At 38.2% G+C, this 18,098-nt stretch overlaps 1 protein-coding gene and 1 long non-coding RNA gene across 10 annotated transcripts in view; one reads left to right on the forward strand and one right to left on the reverse strand.

The window, feature by feature from the left end:
* The window catches only part of LOC106559531, a 450,184-nt gene extending 446,210 nt beyond the window's left edge, over nucleotides 1-3,974 (reverse strand). For 4 of the 5 annotated variants that reach the window (XR_005366568.1, XR_005366567.1, XR_005366571.1 and 1 more), the window contains exons 1-2: nucleotides 3,651-3,974; nucleotides 2,762-2,906 (exon numbers count right to left, since the gene is read on the reverse strand). This is a non-coding gene — a long non-coding RNA (uncharacterized LOC106559531). The remainder of the gene's footprint in view (nucleotides 1-2,761; nucleotides 2,907-3,650) is intronic. The other variant, XR_005366569.1, reaches the window with a different exon arrangement.
* Nucleotides 1,168-18,098, forward strand: part of SRFBP1 (serum response factor binding protein 1) — a 64,432-nt gene continuing 47,501 nt past the window's right edge. The window contains exons 1-5 of one of the 5 annotated variants that reach the window (XM_038551931.1): nucleotides 1,168-1,259; nucleotides 4,055-4,238; nucleotides 5,312-5,379; nucleotides 15,551-15,639; nucleotides 16,884-16,956. In XM_038551931.1, the coding sequence (XP_038407859.1) occupies nucleotides 5,344-5,379; nucleotides 15,551-15,639; nucleotides 16,884-16,956 (198 nt within the window). In that variant the 5' untranslated portion in view covers nucleotides 1,168-1,259; nucleotides 4,055-4,238; nucleotides 5,312-5,343. Of the gene's footprint in view, nucleotides 1,260-4,054; nucleotides 4,239-5,311; nucleotides 5,388-15,550; nucleotides 15,640-16,883; nucleotides 16,957-18,098 lie in introns of all 5 variants that reach the window. The other 4 variants (XM_038551933.1, XM_038551930.1, XM_038551934.1 and 1 more) reach the window with 4 other exon arrangements.

Raw genomic sequence — 18,098 nt, forward strand, 5'->3', positions numbered from 1 at the left:
AGAGGGTTGATTACTGTTTACTAATTCACCCCAAATCAAAAATTAAAAACTGACAGATTAATCTTAGGAATTGAAGAAATACAAAATCTAAAAGATCCAACTATTTTCAAATTTGAAAAATATATCATAAGCCATTTACTTAGATTGCTTTAACATTCCAAATTTCAAATGTAATGTGGAATTTGGAGAACAACACTGCCATCCAGGGATAGAGAACTGAAAGTGCAGAGGAGAAAAAAAAACTTAACGCAGTGGTATCTCAGTTGATATTGAGACATTCAGTTGTGCTGCACTCTGTTGTGAGTGAAATGCTAATAACTGTTCAAGTACTAAAGATTAAAAAAAGACACCACATGCTTTAAAAATGAAAGGATTCCCCAAAACTTTTCTTTCACCCACTCATTTAAGTAAGAGAAAGGTGAAAGCACTACAATCACCTTGTTAGTACCAGCCCATAACCTTCTTTTTTTAAAAAAAAAAAAAAAAAAAAAGGCACTTCACTGAGGTAAGATCGATATACAAAAAGCTACACACAATTAATATACTTAGCCTAGTAACTTTGGAGGTAAAGATATTCCATGAAGCCAAACCACAGTCTGTGCCATTATATTCATTACTTCCAAAAGTTTTTTCCTGCCCTCTTTATTGCTTCCTTGTTTGTTGAGGATAAAAACACTTAAGATCCTTTTAGCAAATTTTTAAGTATAGGGTAGTGTTAACTATAGGCAGTATTCTGTACAGTAGATCTCTTGGACTTATTCATCTTATACCTAAAACTCTGTCCACTTTGACTATACTTCCCCATTTTTTTCTCACTCTAGCACCTGACAACCATCATTCTACTCCTTCCTTCTATGAGTTTGGCTGCTTTAGATTCATAATGTAAGTGTTTAATGTAGTACTTGTCCTTCTGTGTCTGGCTTACTTCACTCAGCAAAATGTCCTAATATCAATGACATCTAATATCTAATGATAGACAGTCATCAGGCATGTTAGATAAGGAAAAGATTACTTTTGAGATAATTTTCTTTTCTCAAAGAAAGTAATCTGAATTGTGGGTCCCCTCCCTCCAAGTCATATATTGAAGCTAAAACCCCCAATGTGATGATATTTGGAGATAGAGCTTTAGGGAGATAATTAAGATGAAATGAAGTCATAAAGGTAGGGTCTGAACCCAACAGACTCAGTATTCTTAAAAGCAAAAGACACCTGAGAGAGAGAGAGGGAGAATGACACCAACCAGAGAAGTCTTTCTCCGGGTAAGTACATTGTAAAGGCCATCTGTGGACACATGAAGGCAGCAGCCTTCACCAGAAGCAAGCCTGATGGCACCTTGATCTTGGACTTCTACCCTCCAGAAATATGTAACAGAAAATAACTTCTGTTATGTGAGCCACCCACTATGTTATGTGAGTCACCCGAGGACCCCTAAAAGAACAATATTTACGGAAAAAACTTCAAATTAAACAACTATAAATAATATAAAAACAATATGCTGATAAAAATTACCTTCTGTTGGAAGCGATGGAAAGCATTCTTTAAAAAGATGAATAGCTGGACAGCCCCGGGTGGCTCAGTGGTTTAGCACCACCTTTAGCCCAGGGCCTGATCCTGGAGACCCAGGATTGAGTGCCACATCAGGTTCCCTCCATGGAGCCTGCTTCTCCCTCTGCCTGTGTCTCTCTGCCTCTCTCTCTCTCTCTCTGTCTCATGAATAAATACGTAAAATATTAAAAAAAAAAAAGATGAATAGCACTTAACCCTGTCTTGAAAAGTAGCCATTGAGAGAGCAGATTTGGAGGGGGGAAGGAGAACCTGGGCTAAGAAAAGGAAGAAAAACAAACACTGAGCCTGAGAACACTGTGCTGGCTAGAGAAATGAGGTTTTGGACAAGAGAGGTGGCCTGGGGAAACCACTATAGGGCCTTTAAGAGCCACAGGCAAACTTCATATTAAGAACACATTTCCTGAAGTATCATGAAATCATAACACCTTTCTCCAAAATTAGAAGACTTGTTTTCCATAAAGCTCTACACTTACCCTTAAGGTTCTCTTTTCTATGTCTTTATGTATGGAGTGCCTACTACCTACTTGGGTTGAAGAAACCATTACATTCCGGGAGCTCATTTCAGCTTTAAGAAGAAGTAAATGATTAAGAAGACAATTACAATCCAGAATATGGTGTGTTCCTGGCAAAACTACCTTTGCGCAACATTATTCAAATAGGAAGTCAACTATTAATACATTTGTACCTAAATAACACATTAAATTAAAAGCATACCAACCCAAATATAAGTCTGAGTTAATGCAACTGGAGTACAGAATCATGACTTAGGAGCATGGGCTCTGGGCATGGTCGTCTTTTTGGACTAGAGGCTCATAAGTAGGCCTAGCTTAAATGTTCTTTCATTAGTGGTGAAATTCTTAATTTTATCTGTGAATTTGAGTTTTGTACATGAAGTCCAGTGGGACAACGAAATCCATTTCAAGGGTTCAGTCTTGGGTCATCTTTGGTCCTGCCTCTTGCATCCTCCCCTGGGTTCTCTGGCTTCCCACTTTCTTGTCTCTGCCCAGCAACTGCTGCCATCTTGTTCCAAAGTGCATCCACCTTAGGTCCTGGGGTTCCAGGTCCCAGGCACCTGTGATGGTCTGCACTAGATCCACCCATTTTCCCTGCTTTGGAGAACACCCCATTAAATACCAAATAAAAACACATGACAGGTCAAGGGACACCATGAAAGAAAAGAAAAACTTTTTCCTACTTTTTGAATGAAGGGTCTTGCATTTTCACTCTGCACTGGGCTCTGCAGATTTATGTAACCAGTTCAGCAGTCCTGTGACAGTGGTTGGCCCCAGCTGGGCAACCATGGGTGAGACACTTGGCTCCTCAGAAGTCAGCTTCCATATCTGTGAAATAAGAATAGTTCCTATGTCATTACATTTCTGTGAGTATTCTGGAGATAATTCATGGGAGCTGTAGCCCTGGCCTTTGATTCATTTTAACGATCAATACTACCAGGTGTGAACCATCAATTAAAAGATGATCTAATTCAAGGATCCCTGGGTGGTGCAGCGGTTTAGCACCTGCCTTTAGCCCAGGGCTCGATCCTGGAGACCCCGGATCGAATCCCGCCTCAGGCTCCCGGTGCATGGGGCCTGCTTCTCCCTCTGCCTATGTCTCTGCCTCTCTCTCTCTCTCTGTGACTATCATAAATAAATAAAAATTTAAAAAATATATTTAAAAAAAAAGATGATCTAATTCAGATTTACTCCTTAATGTCTGCTCTGCCTACAGGCTAATACTTCAAAACAGCCATTCCCATAGGCAGTTACAAATGTGCCTTAAACGTTTTGCTTTAAACGTTCAACTTTTTCTTTTTGATTTTCCTTTAAAATTTAAACGTTCATTACCTAAATTTAAACCTTATTATAGGGTTGCCTGGGTGGCTCAGCAGTTGAGCGTCTGCCTTTGGCTCAGGCGTGATCCTGGAGACCCCGATGGAGTCCCGCATCGGGCTCCCTGCATGGAGCCTGCTTCTCCCTCTGCCTGTGTCTCTGCCTCTCTCTCTCTCTCTCTCTCTCAGGGTGTCTCTCATAAATAAATAAATAAATAAATAAATAAAGTCTTTAAAAATAAATAAATAAACCAACCTTATTACAGTGTTCAGAAAAAAAAAATATATGTTCGTGCTTCAGCTATAACGTGAGCCTTGACAGGAAAAGCTGTATCTAATAAGGACTGCTTGTTAGAAGCCCAAGAATCTTAACAAACGCCAGATAAAAATTCAAAGCAAAAATTGGTCACTCAACTGTTCGTTTCATAAATGGGCTTTCGCCCCCCACTGGGACACAGAAACATGGTCCTTATAAAGCGAGCCACGTCTACAAAGGAATATAATAAAATCAACATCTTGAAAGACTCCTAAACTTGGCAACAGCTTGCAGAGCGCCCTCTGGGCCACCTGCCCGCGCCTAGTTTCCATAGGAACGCGGAGTTCCGGTGCGTAGCACTCCACTCCGGAAGTTGTTCTCAGTCACTTCCGTTCTTCCCCTAGGAGAATCAATCTCCCCGTTGCTGAGGCGTCGGCTCGAAAGGAAGAGGAGGGAGTTTTGGGCCGCTAAGGCTGCCGTAGAGGGGCGTGGCGACGGAGCCGCGATTTGATTCACGGAGTTCACGTGCCGGCCGCCGCGAGTAGATCTACCATGGCTCAGCCGGGGACTCTAAACCTCAATAACGAGGTAGGCGCGGAGACGTGCGGAACCCGTGGGCCTGCCCTGAGGACCCCCTGCCCCGGAATGGCTTCTCTGGGTCTTTCTGACGGGCTCGTGGTCTCTTGGGGGCGACAGTAGGGAGCGCGGCTGGGGGAGCTTCTGGCTGGGCCCAGGCCGGTGTCCCGGAGCTCGGAGCCTGGCCACAGTACCCCCCCCTCACGGTTCCTAGGTGGCTGGGGTAAACTGGAGACCTGCTTCTGGCTCGGGGGCCCCACGAATCTTTATCTGTAGGACTTTGGGAGGAAACGGACCTTACGACAGCGCCTGCTTCGCAAGATGGATGTGAGATTTAAATGAGATGGGAGTATGGGAAGTCTCCGCAAAGGGCCGAGCCGCTAATAAACTCTCGTTACACATTACGTGCCTCTTCTTGGATGCCGAAAGTGAAGGGGAGGGCTTGAAAGGTCTAGCTTTTACGGAGAGTTTGCTGTTCTTCAGTGCGATCCTGTCTTTTATAAGGATGTACGCTCAGGACCACGTTTCTTATTTCAGCTACTGTCCCATTTATCATGTTCCATTTATGCGAAGTTTTTATTTTTTTAAGATTTTATTTATTTATCTATTCATGAGAGACAGAGAGAGAGAGAGAGAGAGAGAGAGAGAGAGGCGGAGACACAGGCAGAGGGAGAAGCAGGCCCCATGCAGGGAGCCCGACGTGGGACTCGATCCCGGGTCTCCAGGATCACGCCCTGGGCTGAAGGCGGCGCTAAACCGCTGAGCCACCGGGGCTGCCCTTACGCGAAGTTTTTAAAAAAGAGTTGCGGGGCAGCCCGCAAATGAAGACCTCACGGCCACTGCAAAGGAAGTTCTTTATCTTCTGTATTCAGTGGCTGCTTAAGTGTTTGCCATGAGCGCGACTACTGTTCGTTACGTACAGTTGTATGTAGACACGGTTTCTGTTTTCACACAACCTATATACTCAGGTTGGGAAGGGTAGGCAACACCTCCAGATGGTACAGAATAATATCCAGAAAAACGGGTAGTGCGGAAAAGTTGCCAAAGAAAGCAAAATGAAGTGATTGCTCCTCTTTGTCTTTAAGGATCTTACACTGGAGTTACAATCACTGATTCGATGAAGGGGAAGAAGGCATTCCAGGCAGAAGGACTGGTAATAAGGCAAGGAGGGATGATAGAAGGAACCCCCTTGGGTGGTATAGGGCTAGAGACCTCTCCATTGATGAAAACTTGTGGGATTAAATAGGGAATGAAACTAAAATATATTACTGCAGGTTAATAAATCCAGATTTCACTTGGCAGTGGGGTACAGACTACAATGAAGGGTGAAATTCTGAAGATGTTTAGCATGTATTCGTAAACATACCTTAACCTTCTACTTCCAGAAAACGTTTGGTGGACTTTTTCTCATTGGCTTGCCTAGGACATATAAAATGGTTTAATTGGATTACTATCCTTGAGAATTCCTTGGAACACTAGTGAGCTGCCTATTTGGTTTTGAAATTGCTGAGAGAGTGCTAATGGCAGTCATTTAGCAGTCTTCACTTACCCTGTTTTCTTTTTGCACTTAACTAATTCCCAAGCCTCTTCAAAACAGTTAAATTTTGATCTTTAGGAATTTCTCACTAATTCACCTCAGAGTGGGCCAGGTGTCTCTTCTTCATGCAACGACTTTCTACTCTTGGAACACTTTCTACCTCTTTCTCTGTTTTTATGTATTTGTCTACCACCTACAATGTACGTGCTCTATGATAAGGTTTGCTGGGCTACTAGATGAACGTAACAAATTATAGGCGTACACATCCCACGTTAAGGTAAATCTTATACATTCTTATATGAAGGTGGGGGGAAAGGCCAGCAAGAGTGGAGATGATGGAAGGTGTTGTAATTTAAACGAATGGGAGGAAAGTATCTAAAAGGGGAAGACAAATAGAGATTTGTTTCTAAAACTTGAGAAGCATCCCCCAATTTAAAAAAAGCCAATTAGAAGAAAACATATAGCAAATATGACAGATAATGGCTAATGCCATCACTGTAAAATAGTAATTAAGAGAACCTGCCTCATAGAACATTGGTAAAAGAAATAATTAACTTCTCGAGGGAAGAAATATATCTGCAGAAGAGTTCACATTCACTATTTTAACCTACCCATTACTTTTTCATTACCGTCCCATCCTAGTCCAAGTTACATCTGTCACCAGAACTGCCTTCCAACTACTTCCCTGACTTCTTCCCTACCCCCTAGTCTGATCTCCATAGTGCAGCTGGAGTGCCCTCTTCAAAAGAGAAATCCAGTCTCACAGCTTCCTTGTTTACAGCCTATTGGATGGTTTCCTTTTGCTTTTGGTAAAGACCAGTCTAAACAAGGCCATCTCCTCTACCCTTTATTGTATACCACTGCTCCCCCAGGAACGCCTCACCACCCCCACACTTCAGCCTCACTGGCCCTCCTCTGCGAGGTAGCATAGAGTTCTGCACCTCCTTTGCACATATTCTTCCGTCTACCCAAATCTCCTTTTCTTCTCAGTCCATTTCATATTTCTACGTGTTATTTTCTCAGGGCAGCTGGGTTTGACTTACATTTTACCTCTCTGTACTCTCCTATAACACTTTTTAGCACTTCTAAGAGTTGCTGAGTGTATATTTGTCTGTGAATGTGAGAGATTTCTTTACTCCACCTGTCTGTAGGCTTTTTCTCAGTACTGATGTGTTCAGTGAGAAACTTGAGCCATCATTTTTATGATCCTTAGTAACTTAAATTAGCTCTCCTCAACTGGGGTATAGGAATTCAAGGATCCTATAACTACCTGAAATTATTGTATAAGTTGGTGTTTGGGGGTGTGTGTGTGTGTGTCTGTGCCTCTAGGAGGAAAGCAGTCCGTAGGTTTCATCAGATTCTGAAATGTTTATAAATCTCTGGTATCATCTTTGGAATATTGGTACTTGTTATCTGCACATAATTTTTTTACTTATGGCTTTTTCTTTAAATAGTTATGTGGCCATCTAATTAATAGCATATTTATTTCCCAAAATGTCTTTTGTGAAAATAAGAATCCTGCCTGCATAGGCATCTATTATGCTTTCAGTGTCTTCTACCCTTAATATTTTTATTCTTTTCAAAAATTTTCCAAAAAAATGACATTTATAAAATTGAAAAGCTGACATTTACAAACTACTTCTAAGTTCTTAAAATAACCTTTATTCTTTTTAAGTATATAAAATCTTACCTTTTTAATTTTACCTTTTCTTTTAAAAAAAATCCCTTTTTACTTCACATTATGTTTATTTATTGAATTGTTTTATTTTGACCAATGCTTTACATGAACTTCGAAGTGGGAATACTTAATTGATTTATAGCAATTTCCTAACCTCAAGCATACCACCTTATTTGCAAGTAATAATGAACAAGTAGCATTGTGCAGATGAAAGTATGGATAGCTCAACTTGAGTTACTTAATGTTCACACGAGGGAGGGAAATCTCCTAACTTTACTCTTTTACCCCTCCCTTTGGGTTAGAATTAGAGAAAGGTCGCCCAGTTGGAAACAACAATGCCTAGTATCTAGTGAGTAAAGATTTGTAAATCAGAGTTGGATTTGCTACAGTCACCTGTTTCTTTAGGCAGCAGTGAAATGCAAAATCAAAACTAGGAAGTGAACCAATCTGACCATGTACTTTAATTCTGTAGAAGGCAAAGAGCCTTTATATGAAACAGACGTTATTTTATACGTGATAGCAAATTACCAAGAAGCCCATTAGACAATTGCTTTCCACTTCTTACTACATAGTAAAGTTAGAAACTAAAGTACCAGAGAATAAAGTGATTTGCCTCCACATATTGTAAAGGATTTGAATGTCAAGAACTATGTATGTGCTTTTGAATTTATAAAGCTTGTATTTCATAACTGAAATAGTAAATCAAGGTCTTTCCATAAGAAGAGAACCGTTTTCTGTTCAGTTGTTAAACTGTTCTGGGAAGTTTTGCTAGGTGGCAGCATATGCTCAGTAATGATTAAGTTGTAGATAATCACAAACATTCTAGAATTTTTAAATTACTGCTGATCAGAAGTAAAAAATATAATTCAACACTAGGTTATCATCCAAATGGCCAAATAAGAAGCCCTATGTATAATTAATACAATAATTAATTAGTAATTATACCATAATTAATTTTGTCAACTATAAAGTAGTTCAAACATACATAAAATGATGTAACAAATGTCCTGTAATCTACCTGTATTTATCAAGTGTCAATATTTTGCTATATAATGCTTAGTTCCATCCACCTTCTTCTGTCTCCGAAGTAATTCATACTCTTTCAGTGTAATTTTCTCTCCACATTTTTTGTGACTTAGTAACATATATACCAGTGTTTATTATGTTATATATACCCATAGTATTATGCTGTACATTTTTAAATTTTGCCTGTGTTACTGTATTAATGTAGTGCCATACCACAAGTATCTTTATAAAAGTTACTTTTCAGGCATCTGGGTGGCTCAGTCTGTTTAGTGTCTGCCTTCTGCTCAGGTCTTGATCTTGGTATCAGTGACAGCCCAGAGTTGGGCTCTGCACTCAGTGGGAAATCTGTTTGTCCCTCTGCTCCCTTCCCCCACTTCGGCACGTGCCCACTTTCTCTCTCTCTCTCTCTCTCTCTCTAGCAAATAAAATCTTTTTTTTTTTTTTTTTAAGATTTTATTTACTTATTCATGAGAGACAGAGAGAGGCAGAGACATAGGCAGAGACAGAAGCAGGCTCCATGCAAAGAGCCAGATGTGGGACTTGATCCCGGGACCCCAGGATCACACCTTGACCTGAAGGCAGATGCTCAACCACTGAGCCACCCAGGCATCCTTAAATAAAATCTTTAAAAATACCTTTAGAAGTTACTTTTCACCACACAGTTTTAGGGTTTACTCATGATAATACATGCGTATCTCCTGCATTGATTTAGAATACCATATTGCTTGTGCTTTAGTTATATGCATTATTTTATCTTTTATGCAGCATTTTATAGGAATGCTGCAGTGAACAGTCTCGTGCATAGCCTTTCCTATTGTTGAAGATGTATTTTCTGCATGGATTCCTAGAAGTAGGATTTTTGTTAGATGTTGCCAGAGTTTCCTCCAGAAGGAGTACCTACCCAGTTTGTATTCATATCAGCAGCATATGAGAGCACCTATTTTGTAACAGCCTCATGGACAGAATGTGTTGTCATATATATTTTTTTTTTGGTATGCAATCTGATAAGTAATGAGTAACCAGAAGTTTTGATGTACACTAAGAAACATAGATATACTCAGATTTTTTTAGCATTCTAAGCTCTCATAGAACAATACTAAGGTCTTGGAATAATTGTTTTCTAGTAACTATGGGGTTTTGTTTCAGGTTAATGTGAATGTAATGCAAAGTCAGTGGATTACCAAAAGAGGATGTCTAGTTGACTGGCCCTCAGATAGTTAACTAAAATTCAATTCAAAGTAATAGTTGCTTTTGTCTTTGGACCATAATTTGCTTTCAGCTTTATAGATCAGAACTTTGCTATCCTTATTACCCCAAAAGTATAGCTCGTTCTTTCAAGAGCAAATTCACATTCCCATTCACATAACCGTAGCTTATAAGAGACTATAAAATGAGAAAGCTAGTTTATTAGATATATATAATGTAAGACAGTAAGGCTCACATTGTAAAAAATTATTTTATTGTCTACTGATCTACATTGTCTACTTGGAATGTAGAACTATAAAAAGGTTTTTGGTTTTTTTTTTTTTAAAGATCGTATTTATTCATGAGAGACACAGAGACAGAGACAGAGAGAGAGGCAGAGACACAGACAGAGGGAAAAGCAGGCTCCATGCTAGGAGCCTGATGTAGGACTCGATCCTGGATCCTGAGATCATGTTCTGAGCCAAAGGCAGACGCTCAGCCACTGAGCCACCCACGTGTCCCTAGAAAGGGGTTTTATTTCTATTTCTATTTTTATTTTTATTTTTATTTTTCTTAAAGATTATTTATTTATGATAGACATAGAGAGAGAGGCAGAGACCCAGGCAGAGGGAGAGGCAGGCTCCATGCTGGGAGCCCAACGTGAGACTCAATCCTGGTCCCAGGATCACGCCCTGGGCCAAAGGCAGGCACTAAATCACTGAGCCACCCAGGGATCCCCTAGAAAGGGGCTTTAATTGCACAATTCATTGTTGGGCTATGAACATCTGTCCCCATAATTGAATTATTCTAATACAAATTGGATTTCTCATCCCTGAACTGGAGATTCTTTGGAATCTCCTTGAATTAAAACCCTGCCAGCCAGCTTTTGCTCTCTGCGGCTCCCTTTCCTGTGTTTACGTTCACTCTTCTGGAGATTTGTCATTCAGTTTCTTTCTTCAAGGTCTTCCCTTCTCTTTTTTTCCTGTTTCTTCTTTGTCAACACATTTCATTCCATTGTTAGGCCTTTATTTTCTCCTTGATCTATTTCTCTTTCCTTCCTTCCCTCCCAGACAGTATCATACTTTCTTCACATTTCTAACAATGGTAGGTCTGTGCTTTTGGTTGGAAAACCAGAGCACATTGCTCTTAAGTAGTGCATCGGCCTACTGACAGTATTGAACATTTTAGGCCTGTCTGTTGACTTGTGGGTTTCTTGTCAACCAACTTCCTAAGTGAAAATGAATTTTGAATCCTAAGAGGCTCTTGGTACCTGTTTGTCAGTTTTGCAAAAATAAAGTTAAATGCTTGAAGAAAGCAAAGTGCTTTGGGTAGGCAGTTGTAAAAAAATAAAAATAAAATTTCCATTGTTACATAAAATGAATGTACTTACTTTTTTCAAATGTATTAAACTTAATCAAATTTTCCTACTGCCTACACACAAATCTTGGAAAAGTCAATAAGCTAGAAAAGGATTTTTTGGTTTTGGCATGCAGCTACATATATAAAGCATTCCCTTTTCTTTTAGAATTCCCTAATGCAATAATGGCAAACATAGTACTTCTTAAATTGGAATTTTAAAATTGGAGTTTAGCTTTCCCATGATTGGAATGTAACTGAGGACCAACTCTGTTCACTGTATTTCGTTAGTTAAGTTTGGTTAACAGCAGTTAGCAAAAAGCATATAATCATCTTATGCACCTGCAGGGTATAGCAGTTAGAAACAGTTGTTAATACATTCTGGTGCATAATTTATCACTCACTATTAATTTATTTTATAAATGACTTTCAAGTTATGTGTCATAAACCTCCATTTTCCTACATATGAAATGTAAGAATTTTTTTCACTTTAATCTAAATGGCTTTTTAATATGCAAGTAAATTTCTTTTCTAAACCTAACTTCAAAATAACTTCCAAAGGAGTTAGCCTATCTAGTGGGAAAGAAACCTGATTACTCTGCACTTTGTTAATTTATTAGGCATTTGAAACAGTGAACGAACAAGTATTATAACCTTTCTGGTTACTTAAATAATATAGGTTTATTGAAACTTCACACTGTATCGTCAATACATTAGATGGTACAATGTAATGTTGAATAAAACCAGACACTTGACCTTCATGGAATTTATAACCTATTGGGAAGAGGACACATCAGATTGTAATCATATTACAAGTAGTATATTAAACTTAAAATAATGGTCATGATAAGTTCTAGAAGCACTCTTAAGTACTTATAAAGGGGGATTTTAACCCTCTCTAGAAGGTCAGAAATGATTTCACTGAGAAATGACAGTTAAACCAAAATCAGAAGGATAAAATGAAAGAATGATAAAAAGAGCAGTCCTACCAGAGGAAACAAGTGTAAAGACCTGGTGGTAGGTGGGAGCATGGGGAAGACAGAGGAGTTAAAGAAGGCCCATGTGGCTGGCCATCCTAAGACAAACTAGAAACCACCAAAGAGAATTAATTAAGTAAAGTTCTGTCGTCAAATCTTGTGTTAAGATATGTATTCTGAGTGAAATGTGGATAACTGGTTAGAGAGGGGCAAGAATGGATAAAGACAAACCAGTTACCAGTAACTCAGCCAAGAGAGTTAGGAGGTCACGATAGGGGAAGAAGTGGTACAATTTGAGATATATTTAGGAGGTAAAATTAACATGACTTGATAACAGATTCATTGTGAGGGATCTAGAAAAGAAAGCTTAAAATGAACCCTCAGTTTTTAATTGAACAAAAGGGTTCTTTTCTCTAAAATTTAAAACGAAAAAGGAATCCATTTGGAGGTGAAGAACATGGGTTCAAGTGTGCATCATAGGTTATTTTAAGCATGCTCAAAAGGAAATATCAAGCAGTTGCACAGTTAGGTCTGGAGCTAGAGAGATCTTAGCTGAAGGCAGAAATTATTGAGTCAATTTGTTTAGGTAGGAATTATACAGGTAAGATCACTTAGGTCTAAAAAGTATATTGTTAAAAGAAGATTGGCTTAGGGCTGCCCCTTGAACTTATGACTGGTAAGAGTGGATGAATGTTCAAAGACCAAGGTAGAGTGGCTCGAGAGGATGGATGAAACCCTGGAGAGTATTTTATCATGAAAAGAAGAGGAAAATGTTCCTAGAAAGTGGTCAAAAGGGCAGCCCAGGTGGCTCAGCGGTTTAGCGCCGCCTTCAGCCTAGGGCCTGATCCTGGAGACCTGGGATTGAGTTCCATGTCGGGCTCCCTGCATGGAGCCTGCTTCTCCTTCTGCCTGTGTCTCTGCCTCTCTTTCTCTGTATGTCTCTCATGAATAAATAAATATAATCTTTAAAAAAAAAAAGAAAGAAAGTGCTCAAAAATGTCAAATGCTCCTGAAATTGCAAGTAAAGTGAAGCCTGAAAAATTTCTGTTGTATTTGAGGGACTTTTTAGAAATCGTTAGTGTCTATTGTAACAGTTTTTAGTGGACTAATGGAAATGGAAATCTAACTGGAATTATGTGGCATGCAAAAATGGAGAGTTTGAGCCTCTGAAAGCTTGGCTCTGGGGCAGTTACAGAAAGAGGGTACTCTTAGTGATCTTTATAATGAGGATGTTTTGTCTTGCTTCTAGTGAAAGTGAGTCAAGGACAATGAAAAATCAATAGAAACATCCATTGAAGAGATTGACAGTGCTAGAGTAAAGGGGTAGTCTGTAGTACAGGTTCTAGGAAGGCAGAAAAGATGAGATCCAAAACACAACTAGGAAGGAGATGAATGTCAGATACTGTGGGAGAATTTCTTATAACTTTGTTATAGAGGACAGTAGATGATACATGTAAATTTGCATTCATGGTGGTAGAAAGATGATGGTTCCCCTCTGATGTTCATTTTCTCCATAAAATTGGAAAAGAGAAAGAGGAAGTTTAGCTGTTTGAGAAAACAGGCAAAGGTTTAATAGTCATTATAGAAGAAATTGACCCAAAAAATATAATAGGTTAGCTAAGAGTGTAGGAACCTATTTTAGGTTAATTATAATGAATTTAAAGTAGATAGAATATCTCAAGTATTTCCCAGCTCTTGGTGGGGGCAGGGGGGGGGGCACTGCGAAAAAAGAACTCAGGATGAGGGGTGCCTAGGTGTCTCAGTTGGTTAGGTTGCCAACTCTTGGTTTCAGCTCAGGTCATGATCTTGGGATCCTGGGATTGAGCCCCTCTCCTGGCTCTGCACTCAGTGTGGAGTCTACTTGAGGATCCTCCCTCCCTCTCCTGCCCCCTTCTAAAATAAATAAATAAGTCTTTGGGGGAGAAAAACAACTCAGGATGATGTTTTCATCCAGGATTAACTAGAGAGATTGCTAACAGGAAGGATGGAGTTTAAGGTATTGGCAAGTGTGGATCATGTATATAAGCTGACTAGTAGGAAAATTAAAAAGAACAGAACTGATCTTTTAAAATAAAGTACAGGAATCAGTGAACTTGTTGGTCCCAGTGAAGTCAAAGATGGTGTTGGTAGGTGGAATTGAACAAGGAAACTGATAGGCATTGTGATCTCAGTGTAGAGTATTTGAATTAATGGTTATAAAAATAGAACCCTTATGGTGATAACAAGGACTATAGTGTGACCTTGGACGTGAGTGCTGAGATTGAATAAGATTAGATCATGAAAAAAGAAATTCAACAAGTGAGGATATAATAATGGATAGGTTATATAACATGAATATCTGTGTCACCGAGACTGGTGGCAAAAGTTAGGGCAGAGATAAATTGTACATTGATTGCCAGTATTTTCACTGACTAAGGGGATGCAATATACTGAGAGTAAAAGAATATGTTAAAGCCAAATGCAAGAGCCTTGAAGAAGCAGTATGATATTGATATTGCTATTTTGACAAGGAGAATCTGAGGGATTCTATGTGCCAGGCACTCTTGCAAGGCTCAGAGAATATCAAATGTCACAAGGCCCCTGTCCTCTAGGAGTGCCCAGGCTATAGAATAAGATGGCCACATGAGCAGTTAGCAGTTAGGAACAGTACAGTGATACAGATCCTACCTACAAAGTTTCGTGGGAATACAGAGGTTGGAGGGGATATCTCTACCTGAAGAAGTCATTGGAAGATTTGTTAGGAAAGATTATATCTGACCTGAATTTTACATAGTTCTTTAATTAGAGAACGGGAAGAAGGACATTATAGAATTGATAAGATATATGACTCCTAATAATGACAGGCAGAATATAAACTCAAAATGATAGCATCCCGTTGTACTAAGTAACTAAGTACTCTTAAACATGTAGTTCTTCATCGTTAGAATATTTTCACTTCTTGGCCACTCTTTCTGTTTTTCTGTTCTTAGAGTTCAGCACTTTTGTCAAACGGGATGATTTAAAGCATCTGTCAGTGTGTGTGCGTGTATACATGCACTCTTAAGTTTTTAACATTTCTTTTAAAGTTAATGCTTGATATTTATTACTGGAAAAAAAAATGCAAGGGTTTCTGTATAAATAAGTAAAATATTACCACTTTCACACATTTGCTTTGGATAATATAAACACTCATTCAGTAAATTAAATTACTGCCAGTATGGGTAAAGCTTGTTTTAAATCACAAGCGTCCAAAGATGAGTATGATGCTCTGTAATCTCAGGGAACTCACCATTTATTATTTTCCAAACACAAAATATAAATGCACTGTTAAAATACTAATCATCAAGAATGCTGTGACTTTTTAAAAAAATCATAGCTTGTTTCTCTTAAGTCTTCAGACACATTTTTAGAATGTTGATTTACTCCTTCACTGTTTATGGAAGAAGTTTGATTTCATCAAACTGTGAATATGGTTGAAAATTTGGTTAAAGTGACTGGAGTTAAACTGTAATATTAAGACTCAACATAAAGTGTTTCTTCTTGAATTAAAAGAGAACCTTTCTAATTTTGCTTTTATTCCTCAAAGGTTGTGAAGATGAGAAAAGAAGTGAAGAGAATCCGAGTGTTGGTTATCCGAAAACTTGTCAGGAGTGTTGGCAGACTGAAGTCAAAAAAGTTAGTCACTTGAAGTCATGATCCTATGACCAATAAAATGTCAGAAGTTGTTTTTATTCAGTATTTACAAATTTGAGGGTGGGACGAGAAGGAATAATTGAGGTTCTTACTCATACAGCACTTTGTTTTATATGGAGAGAGGATTTGAGTGGAATACAGTGTGCTGTGTCAGCATGTCCTTATATGGTTTGGGCCACATTCACTTAAGATACACAGTAAATTCTTCTGGTTTTTTTTTTGTTTTTTTTTTTTTTTTCTCCAGAGTGCTCCTTCTGGCCTTTTCAGAATGAAGGTCCTTTGGAATTATTTATGAATTTTATGTTGTTGGAAGTTATTTTAAGAGGTTGATGTTTAATAAATCTAGTAATTCCTTGAATCAGTTTTAAAGGTTTTATATCACTTTATTCCTTGAATTACTGAATAATTTGAAATCTTGATTACCTTGTGGAAGTGCTTATCAAAATACTATGTTCCATCTATTTTTTAATATTTTCTAATTTCATTATCATTAGTATTAGAGTAAGCATATTACAGTTTTAATGCTTTCAACCTAAATATTTAGTCTTCACATGTAATTTGTTCCTGATTAATTTCTTATTCTATCATAAATAACCTTTCTCTCTGATGTAATCAGATATTTCTCTTTATGTACTCTTTTAATTCCAGAGAACAAATTTTATTTAATAAAACTACATCTGACCTTTAGTTATAGCTCATGAATTCAGCTTATGTTACATCAAATACAATGTGCCATTAAACAGTTGATTAAAAAGTATTGTTCAGGGGATCCCTGGGTGGCTCAGCGGTTTGGCACCTGCCTTTGGCCCAGGGTGCGATCCTGGAGTCCCGGAATCGAGTTCCACATCGGGCTCCCGGCACGGAGCCTGCTTCTCCCTTCTCCCTCTGCCTTTGTCTCTGCCTCTCTCTCTCTATCATGAATGAATGAATGAGTGAATGAATGAGTAAATAAATAAATCTTTAAAAAATATATTATTCAGCTTTCCATTAAGGAATTAAAAGGCCAATGACTATTACTCGTAGTGATAGTCATTAATATAATGCCAAACAGTGCTTATATTTGCCAAAAACTTGGGTTTGTTGATGGAATTGGTATCTGTGTCGGGTAGTGTAGGATAACAATGTTTGTTATTTAGAGAGTATTCTTTTCTAAGAGAAATGAAGAGACTTTTCATTATGATCTGAGTCTAAAATACCTGGCTGTATATTTTCATGTATTTTCACAGAGGTACTGAAGATGCACTGTTAAAAAACCAGAGACGAGCACAACGATTGCTTGAAGAAATTCATGCTATGAAGGTAAGGCCTTGTGTGTGTGTGTGTGTGTGTGTGTGTGTGTGTGTGTGTGTGTATGTATATATGTGTGTGTGTGTGTGTGTTTCTGTGTCTCCTCTCAGCCTGCTGTGTGTGTGTGTGTGTGTGTGTGTGTGTGTGTGTGATATTGGTTATTTGAATATTATTGCCAGTTGACAGACTTATTTTTATGGGTCTATTTGGTGAAGAATGTAGCTAGCACATTTAGAAAATTGTAATATGTTTAAGGTTGCATTTTTCCATGTTTTTTACTGAATTTGTTTAAAGTACTATAATAATTTACATAGAACCTATGCCAAACTAAACTCATCTATGCTTAATAATGCCTCATGCCTGAAATTTTAATTTTCACTCTAACTTTACACATAGTTGACATTAAGTTCAAGAATTAAAGCGTTCGTGCTGTTTGGTAATGCAGATGGTAATATTGGTGGCTGACATCATGCTTTGCCTATTGCCAGCTCAATAAATTTTTGTGTGGTGATGTCAGCATTTTATTCAGCTCTGTAGTAACTTGAAATAAAATTAGTGTTGGACAAAAATGATCTGTATTTTCATTTCTTTCAGCCAGACTCTTCACTAGCATAATTTTTAGGTCTTCTCACTGCTCTTACTTTGTGGAAACTTTCATTTACCAAATGACATACTATTAAATGTCTGGGAGACTGTTTTATTGCAGAACTTAAAAACAACATTTGGTACCAACAATTATCTTAATTGCAGGGTCATTTTGCATGTATGTTTGACTATTATATTTTGGTATAACTTCAACTTTTGAGACAGATAAAAGAGCAAGAGAATTCTCTAACAATATTTTAATTGAGTTAGATCATCAAAGCTTCACACCATTTTTTCCTTTGGAAGGAGTGGTAAAGTGTTTTATAGGACAAAGTTATCACAGTTAATCCGAGTAGAAATAGTGGTGGGGCATGGTGGTTCTTTGACTATGTTTTTTGTGGGGTATTTTTTATTGGTTTTATATTCACAAGTCTACAAAATTCATAGAATCCATTCACTGTATCTTTTCTTTCTCAAAATTTTAATCCCTCTTTTATCTAATCATTTAGCTAAATATTCTCTATGTGAGTCCATATTATTGTTTGTGTCAATATGGATCACACATGTAG

The sequence above is a fragment of the Canis lupus genome, chromosome 11 (assembly GCF_011100685.1).
Source record: "Canis lupus familiaris isolate Mischka breed German Shepherd chromosome 11, alternate assembly UU_Cfam_GSD_1.0, whole genome shotgun sequence".
Lineage (NCBI taxonomy): Eukaryota > Metazoa > Chordata > Mammalia > Carnivora > Canidae > Canis > Canis lupus.